Consider the following 11193-nt stretch of genomic DNA (forward strand, 5'->3'; position numbering starts at 1 on the left):
CTTGAACAACTCAATCATCAGCGACTGGTGGTAGGTCTATCCGTTCCAGTTGAAACCGAGATACAAACTCTCTGAGCATTTCATTATCCTTTTGCCTTACTTTGAAGAGGTTCGATTTCCTGGTTTCGACCTTAGTAGTCCAGGCGTGTGCTTTCACAAAAGAGTCCGCAGGCATAGCAAATGAGTTAATAGAATTAGAGGGCAAGTTATGATACCATATCATAGCTCCCTTTGACAGGGTTTCTACGAATTTCTTTAGCAAGAGAGACTTAATCTCATCATCCTCCAAGTCATTTCCTTTGATGGCGCATGTATATGAAGTGACATTCTCATTTGGGTTGGTCATTCCATTGTACTTAGGAATCTCGGGCATGCAAAATTTTTTAGGGATCAACTTTGGAGCCGCACTCGGAGGGAAAGGTTTCTGCACAAACTTCTTGAAATCCAAGCCTTTCAATATCGACGGCTCCCAGGATCTGGTCGACCCTAAAATTGTAGGTTTCTACCTTTTGTTGTTTGCTTCTATTTTCTTCTCCCCTGATTCTATTCGTTTTGTCAAATTTTCAAGCATTTTTATGATCTCGGGGTTGTTTCCCGACTCGTCCCCACTCGATCTTTCTGCAATCGGTTCTTCCTTGAGAGTGATCTCTCGAGATGGTTTTGTAAATGAGTTATTGCCGCATGTTGAGCCTGCAACATTTCGAAGATCATCCGTAGATTGAATCCATCTCCTCTATTGTTTTGAGTATTTTGTGTTGTCGACCGGGTTCCACCATGAATGCTATTCCCGGTGCTAGTAGGGAGGCTTGCATCGATAGCCACATAAGAGTTAACATCAAACGGGTCCGCAATTGGAATTCCAACGGGATCAACGGGCGGCACCTCGTTACCAGGGGCTATGTTATTGTTTTCACCTAGGTGACAGACACATTGTCAGCACGTAGAGGTGCTAATTGTGAGTTTGACATTTCGAACTTAAGCTTGAAATCAGAGACACATCAAACAACAAGCGTGAAATAATATGTGTTATGAAAATTTATATCAAATAACCACTATTCCCTCCGTTTCATATTAGATGAGGTACTTTCCTTTTTAGTCCGTTCCAAAACAAATGACACATTTCTAAATTTGGAAATAATTCAACTTTAAACTCTTTCAATTTACCCATTTACCCTTAATGAGATACTTTTATAGCCACACAAATATCATGATCCCACAAACCTTTTACCCCTTATGCTTTTAAGACCACAAGTTTTAAAAGTCTTCTTCTTTTTTCTTAAACTCCATGCCGAGTCAAACTACCTCATCTAATATGAAACGGAGGGAGTATTATTCTTAGCCCCACGGTAGGCGCCAAACTGTTTACCTTTAGAATCGGATAACAATTAAATTTATAAGTGGTTTTAAGGATACGTGAATTAATCTAACACAAAGCGATAGATTGAATTATAAATAAAGGAAACAATAATAAAGTAATTAATTCAAACCGTATGACTTGAACAGTTATAACCTTGAGAAATAAGTTTTACTTGAATTGAATGTTGTCAAATACAGAAGAACAAAGATTGGTAGAAAGAAAATAATATTATAATACTTTGGGGTGCGTGTTCCAATTTCTATTACAAATAACTAGACTCCCCTTTATATAGTAGGGGAGTTCTACTTTAGATACAATTTTATAAAAGGTAAGGAATCTCATAAATTGCTAATTAACCGACCTCTCCTTGATATATGTCGAGATTTCCGTCGTGATATTCGACCGGTTGCGGATATTTCGGCCTTCCATTATTCGGTCCGATAATGTTTCCTCGAGCTTATTTGGAGTAGGGGTCGGTTTCGGAGTCACGGGCTCTGGTGACCTCGAAGACGTATGTTCTGATTTCGTACCTTGGTTCGATGGAACTCGAGGTCAATCTTCAATCCATCACGTTTCAGTCCCGATCTGTCATATACTGGACGAGCCCGGTTTCGAACGTATACAATATATATTATATAAAAAAATTCTGATATAAATATAGAATTTAGGCAAAAGTTATTGTGTTTATCCGTATCCGTAAGTGATACTCTAGCTCCGTCCTACTTCCTTGGTTTCACCCATAGTTGGTTGCAAAAGTTCTGCTATTACATTATATATAGTGTTCTAAATGCATAAGCAAGATACAAATAGTAAAAGCTGTTTTGTTTGTTTTGAAAATGGTTGCTTTGAACTTATAGACATTGCTTTAAAAAGAAACCTTTATCTAAAGATCTGACGGCTGAATCTATGATTCGTCATTCATGAACATTGATACATAGATGGGTTGGGTTGTATCGATGTTCTTTTATCTTTGCTTTTTAAGAGGGTTTGATTTTTAAGGTTCTTAATACAAAATCCATCATTTCATATGATGAGCAAATAACAAAGCTTTAACCTAACTAAAGCTAATTCCTTGTCCTACCATAAACGGGAAAAAATTATAGCTTGATGCCCATTTGGAGATACTACCAAACATATATATATATATATAGAGCACAATGGAATTTTCAAAAAATTAAAGTGGAGGAACTCATATCACTGAAGATTTCATTCATTGAATCATAAACAAACATGAAGCATTTTCTTAAGAGATCACCTCATCTACATACTCATTTATGCAAAGTACTTTTAAACATGACTATACATTGAAGTGAGAATAATACAGCTCATGTCAAAGTACAGAATTTAGATACCAAAATGCCACTCATCCTTCATTGTTTTTCCGTCTGAAGAATGAGGTGGCAAAGGTTCTACACGGTTTATTTAGATTCAAAAAATACAATATAGACATTCTAAAAGTTAAAAGACCCCACAAACTACCTAAGAAAAATACCCTATAACAAAAGGGTATCAAAAATTGGCCCGTGCACCTATTGTGAAAAATAGCTGCCAGCACTCTCCAATATTTTAGATAGGGAGGTTAAGGCACTGAATTCCAAGTCCATAACTAACTTGACAGCAACCTCTGTCAGTTAAAAACAGTAAGGAAAAAAAAAAGGAGACTTTCCAGGATCTGTTGCGTGTGCGAACAAAATCTCAGAGTTATTGATTTTATAATTATATTGCCACAGTATGAAACTAGCTAGTAAAGATAGATCAAAAAGTGGACAATATTGCAGGAGGTTTGGTGGTTTCAATATTAATGGAAGAAGATGCAGGCAAGAAGGAAGGAGAAGGGATATTGAAAAGTTCTTCGCGACGAAAATGGCGAACAAATCGAGTACTTGGTACAGAGACAAGCCTATGCCAAGCTTGATGCCCTTCACCACCTTTTTTTTCAAATGCTTCAGTTGCATCAAGTCGACTAATATTCCACCCGAGTTGGCTCTCAAGTCTAAGAATATTTTGACGTTGACATGTTGCCAATTTGCATGTATTGGCCTTAATTTTTTCAATGGCAACTTGAAGAATCCTATTACGGGCATCTTCATCTATTAACTTATTATTCTCATTTCTGAAATATTGGTCCAATTCTGGAACTCCAATTGCACGTCTAATTCCATTTGTGTAATCACCTTCAGGGTTGAAAAATTCTCTCACTTCCTCTACTAACCCTTCATTCACCATCTTATCCACTCGTTCTGACACGAATCGACGCAGTACTGCCAGGTCCACATCAATCCAGAGAAAGCAACATTCGTACCTGGATTTGAACTCAATGTCATCATTCACTAGGGCCTTAATGTACGAATTCGACCCTCCAGCAATTATCGGTAGGTGACCCTTTCTTGTTATTGATCCCACAGCCATCGAAGCATGGTGAACAAAGTCAGTGGAAGTGAAATTTTCATTAGGGTCAGCAATTCCTAACAAATGATGTTGGATTCCACAGGTCTCCTCCTCTGTTACCTTATTTGTGACTATATCAAGACCTTTGTACACTTGCATTTTGTCACTGTTCACAACCTCTGCTTGAAAATGGTTGGCTAGATCAATTGAAAGTCTAGATTTTCCAGTCCCTGTTGCTCCCATAACTATCACCACCTTGTCCTTTCGTCGACGGGGCATAAAGGGATCGATAGTTAGACCCTCTCGGAAATTAATAAGTGGCTGATGATGAACTTGTTTGCAAGAAACATATGACGCAATATTCATCATCATGTAAAAGCTATAAAACCTGTGAACAAGTAGAAAAATGGAACAATATTAGTAATAAAACACAATTCAAAATAAAAAAGCTTTAAACCAATTGTCAAGGTTGGGGCTGAACCCTAAACATAACTCTCGGTCATGAACCTCTAAGCCAGTTAACTAAAGGTTGCAATTTATTAGGCAATGTCATTTAAAATTATCTATACTCTAATTTTTGTTTTTGCATATTATTCATACGTGTATTTAATATATTTTCCAACGACGCATGTCGGATGGCAGCCCTTGGGCCTATGGTGTCTCCACCCCTGCTGGCTGCTGGTTGTATAAATCAAGAAATTATAAAAACTAAAATAAAGTCTTGAGAAAAGAAGATATAGAAAGTCTATATTTTTGCAACATCTAGTCGATAATTCCAACTCTTCAGCCCCGCAAAGCCTATTACTATCTGTTTTGGCGAAGTTTAGTAGGTTAAATAAGACCCTCGCAACACTCAATTTCAAAAAAATGAAAAGGTTAATACAAAAAGTCGAGATGACCACAAAACGTACCTTTTTTACAGGACTAAGAATTATGTATGCGGTAAACAGTCTGCAGAAAGCTTCCAACTAATTCCTCTCTGATCAAAAGTTAAAGGAATGTGCGTTTAGTATGTGTTATCTACAGAAGTATGGAGCTTTTGTTATAAGATCGAAAAGGGTATAGATCTTTCATTTGGTGTAATTCTCTGAGGGCTCAATCGTTCAAGTGAAGCCCTATTTATTGAGGTTTGGCATCTTCACTATGACGTGTTCATTATGTGCCACGTCTTAGCTTGATTTAACTAATTATACCCACTTACACTGTAAATGAAATTTTAATTTCACACATCTAAAAGGTTAATTGTCTTATAATTTTCACGTTGTTACTTTGACTGACAGTGGATAGTCAGTTACCTTTAATGAAATTTTACAGTAATCCTGATAGTGTAAAAAAGATTTTACATTAATTACCAATGCAGAAAAATTTAAATTAGTTTAAGCTTATCTCCATATTTTTTTAAAGGGTTGTAGTTATATCTATTGACCGTGTAATTTTTTTATTACCAGTGATTTCTTACATGCGATTGATTGCTTAAGTATTTTTTTCACCATAGTAGAACTCAAACTCCAAAAGGAAAAGAAAGAGCTTGGGTCTATCCGTGGCCCAGAATTGGGGTAAACAATTGATATCACAGTTATCATGCACCATGCTCAAGTATTTACAGCCATAAATTCATCTTAAATTACAGGAACACTTTGAAAAGATAAAAATGAAAAACAACACACTCTTTGGTTTATCATATAAGAGCCAAAAAAACTCATCATCCAAAACATCAAGAAACAAGAGGCAACAGAGGGTAAAAATGCAATTTTTTTTTTTCATATAGTTGAATAAGAAAAATTAGCAAAAGGAGTGATTGTGTGTATTTCATCTTTTATGGACTAAAATAGTCATTCAAGGCAACATGAAATTAAATGAACATATTCTTGTGGGGGACCATGCATTATGATTCTTGGTTCCAAAAGTTTTTAATTAGGGTAAGGACGAAGTTAAAGTTATTAATTAGAGAATAAGACATAGTTTTTTGCGAAGTTGAACATAAACTAAGCGCCCATCAGAATGCCAAAATTAAAATAGGGTCACCATATAATATCTAGTGAGAAGAGATAACTTATATATACTCGAATTAAATAAGTTAGGATTATCAACTAAAACTAGTCGCTTTGAATTCCCTAATCGATGTTTGTTTAGTTAGTACTTAACTTCTTCTTTTTTTAAGTCTAGGACTAATGCTACTTATTATCTTGGGATAATTTAAACACTTGCAATCACATTACATTATCAACAAGTACTTTTTGGCAACTTGTTGTCCTTAAAGTATAACGGCCAATGAATTTGGTATACAGTGGTTTTGATGCTTCTATGATAAAATAAATGATTTAAAAGGACATGATAAATTATTCCAAGCTCCACATTATAATTTCTTGATTACTACTAGACCACTATTTTAGCTTTGTCTTCTTGTAAATGTTCTTGTTTCCTTTTTTGGTCTTTTAGATGTGTTCTGTACTGCACATTTTAGTTGGCTTTAACTGAGTTCTTAGGAACGATATTTTGCAGAATAAGACAACCACACAACAAATTAGGTATCAATTTTTTTCCCTATAATTAGGAATAGAACATAGATGATGATGATGATAATCATATTAAATCAAGGGGTTTAAATGCCATCGCACTCACTGTTCCTTTGTAGCTATAGGTACGAAATTATATATATTAAAACTTATTCAACTATAGATATTCAAATCAAGTAAAATAAAATGGTGTATCTGCAGGACCCCGGCTGCTCACAATTACCTAATTCATTTTTAGCTTGAACCAGCCATTTGAGGAAATTTTGGATATTTTGCCCCTGAAATTTTTTTATTGGACAATAAAAAAAAAAAAAAGAAGAAAAACTATTCCATAGAACTTTTGCATGTTCTTTTACTTTACTATTGCTAAGGATAGGAAGAGAATAGTCACTACATGGCATTTGATTAATGGGAAGATGAAGAATCCTTTTTTTTTTCTCATTAAAGGAATGGGAACATCTGCAATAATTTTTCAGAAAATGGTGAATGGACCTTGGAATCTGAATAGAGATGTTTGTTTACTCATACAATTTTTCTCTTTTTTAAACAATCTTGGGGATTTGGTTTTCTTTTCTTTTTATTTTCCTCTATGGGTGTGTTTGCCATTTGGTATGAAGGAAAAAAAAAATTCTAAAATATTTTCTTGAAAAATAAGTGGTTAACTTACATATTTCGGGTGTTTAGTTAGGTAGCAGGAGATATTTTTTTTTAAATATATAATTTAGGCAAACTGTATAGGAGATGAAACGAGTAAGGACGAAGAAGAAAGGTGATAGGTCGGGGTCTAGGGACCAGGTGGGGTGGCGAGGATAGGGGTGGCCGGGGTGTAGGGGGCTGATGGAGGTAGAAGGGGTGGCGGGGGAGAGGGGCATGGGTGTGGGTTGGGGTGGGGGTGAGGATGGGGATGGGGGTGGTGGGGGATAGAAGTGGGTTGGTGGGGGTGAGAGTGGTGGAGAGGGAGAGTGGGCAATAAGGTGGGAATGTTAAAAAAGATTTTTAGAAAATATTAACCTTCTTTTGGTAATAAAGTCATTTTCATTCAATTGGAAAAAGATGCATGATATTTTTCTAATACATTTAAACCAATCAAACATAAAAAAATTAAAAATATTTTCCATATACCAAAATCCAAACGCGCCCTTTGTTATTCTTTTTCATCTCTTCTTTACCTTTGTGGCTTAATTTGTATGTTAGTTAATAAAATAGCAATAGAGGCACGATATATATCCAATTTGTAATTCATAATGAATTTATTCATAGTCTCAGTTAATACACAAGGTCTTTAAACTGAAACTTCCAAAGATCTACTATTCACTCCGTAAATTCAAAAAGGAACAAAAGGAGTCAGGAATTTATGGCGTTACGCCCCAATTTTATCAGAATATCGAGTTTAAGCATAAGGAAGTATATACATAACAAAATAGTAGTTGTATTTATTTAATTTGCTATGATCATAAAGCCAACTTAATTACTTGATCAAATCTCATTAACCCTTTGGGCTTTGACCATCTTAATCCGGGAGAAATTTAAAAACAGCTAGATTTACAAGTCGTTATTCAAAAATAGTCATAGTTCAAAAAGTAATCGAAATTTAGCCACTTTTTATGTAAAGATAAATCTGAACAAAAACGCCGTTCAAAATCCGGAAAAATACTCCAGCATAATATACTGGAGTTCTAATATTATATACCGGTCCAGCATAATATACTGGAGTTTGGAGTATTGGTGCTCCAGTCTTCAGTATATTATACTGGAGCCAGCAAAGTATACCGGTCCAACATAATATGCTGGAAGTTCATATACAGGTGCACCGAACTCCAGTATATTATACCGGACCACTCTCTGTTGCAACAAAGTAGTGACTATTTTTTAATGACTTGGCAAACGATGGTTATTTTTGAATGACCAGTCCGAAAACTGGCTAGACCGTGCTATTTTTGCTCGCTTTTTACGCTAGATAACGGGAGAAATTCAAAAATAGCCAGATTTATAGGTGGTCATTCAAAAATAGCCACGGTTTCAAAAGTTAATGAAATTTAGCCACTTTTCATGTAAAGATAAATCTGAACGAAAATACTGTTCAAAATCCTGAAAATACTCCAGCATAATATACTGGAATTCCAGTATATTATATTGGAGCCAGCAAAGTATACTGGAACTCCAGCATATTATAATGGAGTTCCAGCATAATATACTGGAGTTCCAGTATAATATACCGGTCCAGTATAATATGTTGGAAGTTCATACACATGTGCTCCAATCTCCAGTATATTTTGTTGGAACTTTCCGCGCGTTGGAGTTCCAGCATAATATGCTGGAAGTTCATACACAGATGCACCGATCTCCAGTATATTATACTGGACCGGTTCCTGTTGCAGCAAAATAGTGGCTATTTTTCAATGACTTTACAAATACTGACTATTTTTGAATGATCAGTCCGAAAACTGTGTAGCCCATGCTATTTTAACGTTTCTACTTCCTTGATAACTATGTGAAAAAGAAAAAAAGTAAAGAAGTAATCTGGAAGAGAAAATTGACAAATTTAAATTTTAATAAAGAGGGGAAAAAAAAGAGGGCCCTAGAGGAAAGTTTCTTACCATTGAACTCTCCATGAATATGCTACCTGCTGGTTGTACGGACTCAAGTTTTTTTTTTAAAAGTTTATTTATAATATTTCCCAATAATATACCTTTTTTTCTGTTTTTCCTTTGTGATGTAGCTTTCGGTTCTGATCACTTTGATAGAATGTGGAATTAAGCTGACAAAGAAGAATGCTTCCCAAAAAAGGCAGGTACCTCTCCCCTTCAAGAATTAAGTGGCCTGGTATAGATTCCTCTTTTATATATATATATATATATATGACATCTCATTCTCTTCTCATGTTATTGGAAAATTAAGTCAAAAGTTGCATGTTTTTTACTTTTGGATTTGCAATGGAATTAACTTTTAACATGTGTATGCGGTAAAATTGGAGGGGCCGATTTTGTTGTCATCATGGTGCTTCGTAGGCACGCTTCGTAGGGCTCGAGGTAGAGCTCGAGATACAACTTCGTGGGGGTTTCCAAATGCCCGGCTCTGGGGCAATGTGGATCGACAATTATGATGGAGAAACGGGAAGTTCCCTAGGTACTTGATTGAGACTAACAAGCTAGTATATGCCCGTAGCATGACATTAAATGACTGCATCATCCACGTGTCTTTATAATAAATGCACTTTGTACTATGTTAGGGTTCCCCCTGATATATAAAGGGGATCCTGGTCATTTTGCAGACATGCTACAACATACGATATACTACTCACAACATTAAATACAAGAACATTCTCTGTTGTCTAACTCAAACATACTCTCTATTTGATCATATTGCTTACATTTATTGTCTTACATATATTTATTATATTTCATTAATTATTTTTTATTTATTGCTTATTATTGGTCATAAAGAGCCATCATCAAAATTATCATAACATGCCCTTAGCCAGGCATTCGACTCGACCTCGAGGCCCCGTATACGCAAGCTCGAGGCCCCGATTAACAGTCATTCGGTTTGATTATTACACTATCTACAAGCTCTTATCTTATCTTCTAATCTTTTACTTAGCATCTATTACCTAACAACTAGCATAAAAACAGATCACATATTTTTAGAACCATAAAATCAAATCTAATTGTCACTACTATTTTCAAGGTAAAACATTTGGCGCCCACCGTGGGTCTAAAAATAATAGTGATTGTTTTCTTGCTGGTTTACTACATAACGCAAGTTATCTTTCACACTTTTTCTTGTCCAAGATCTTTGATTTCGGGTCAAAATGTCTAACTCAGTAAACGCACATGAAAACAACGGTCTTGAGGACCATGGAGAAAATGGTGTAGTTGTTCCAGGTGTTGGTGTACCACTACGAAACCCTGAGGATGCACCAGAACCAATTCCCTTGGACGTGGTCTCGTGCAACGCTCAACATGTCGAGATAAGCTCCCACACCAACAAGAGTATACATCACGAAAACTGGCAGGAAGCTCAAAAAACCCCTACTCAAGAAGAACAAATGGTTAGCATTCACGTCATCTTCGAGATGTTACAGGCACAACAACTGGCGATTGCTCAGCTGCAAAGCCACCAGAAAACTCCCACCATAGTAGCACCGGAAACGGCTCCCTAAGCCGAGCAGATACCAGAATGATCAAGAAACAACGGGTCGGCAGCCGACCCCGCCATCATAAAGATGCTCAAGGACCTCACAAAGAGGATCGACTCGGGCGAGAAGAAGATAGAAGTCAACGACAAGAAGGTAGAGACCTACAATTCTAGGGTCAATCAAACTCCGGACGCACCCCCGATCCTAAATGGTGTAGATTCAAAGAAGTTCGTACAAAAACCATTCCCACAGGAAGCGGCCCCAAAACCCATTCCAAAGAAGTTCAAAATGCCCCACCTTTCGAAGTATAATGGAACCTCGGACCCCAATGAGCACGTCACTTCTTACACTTGTGCAGTGAAGGGCAACGACCTAAAGGACGATAAGATCGAATCCGTCCTACAAAAAAAGTTCGGAGAGACGCTTTCAAAGGGGGCGATGATATGGTATCACAACCTAGCCCCAAACTCGATAGATTCGTTTGCCATGCTAGAAGATTCCTTCATAAAGGCACATGCTGGTGCCATCAAGTTAGCTACAAGGAAATCCGATGTCTTCAAAAGTAAAGGGAGAACGAGATGCTGCGAGAGATCATATCTCGCTTTCAAATGGAATGAATAGAACTACCACCAGTCTCCGACGACTGGGCAGTGCAAGCCTTGACTCAAGGTATGAACGAGCGAAACTCGGTAGCTTCGAAGCAGCTGAAGCAGAACTTAGTCGAATATCTCATCGTGACTTGGTTGGACGTCTACAACCGATACCAATCAAAGATCAGTGTCAGAGATGACCAA

The 11193-nt window shown here is 36.7% G+C and overlaps 1 protein-coding gene across 1 annotated transcript; it reads right to left on the reverse strand.

Moving 5' to 3' along the window:
- Nucleotides 1-2689: 2689 nt before the first annotated feature.
- Nucleotides 2690-4826, reverse strand: LOC107814501 (adenylate isopentenyltransferase 5, chloroplastic). The gene is made up of 2 exons (XM_016639933.2): nt 4657-4826; nt 2690-4133 (listed from the first exon to the last, which is right to left on the reverse strand). The coding sequence occupies exon 2, from the start codon at nt 4115-4117 to the stop codon at nt 3113-3115; it is 1005 nt and encodes a 334-aa protein (XP_016495419.1). The 5' UTR covers nt 4118-4133; nt 4657-4826; the 3' UTR covers nt 2690-3112.
- Nucleotides 4827-11193: the final 6367 nt, after the last annotated feature.

This window comes from Nicotiana tabacum, chromosome 7, assembly GCF_000715075.1.
Source record: "Nicotiana tabacum cultivar K326 chromosome 7, ASM71507v2, whole genome shotgun sequence".
Classification (NCBI taxonomy): domain Eukaryota; kingdom Viridiplantae; phylum Streptophyta; class Magnoliopsida; order Solanales; family Solanaceae; genus Nicotiana; species Nicotiana tabacum.

Excerpts from the sequence above, each read along its gene's own strand:
- LOC107814501 (XM_016639933.2), bottom strand. The coding sequence starts at position 4,117 with ATGATGATGAATATTGCGTCATATGTTTCTTGCAAACAAGTTCATCAT.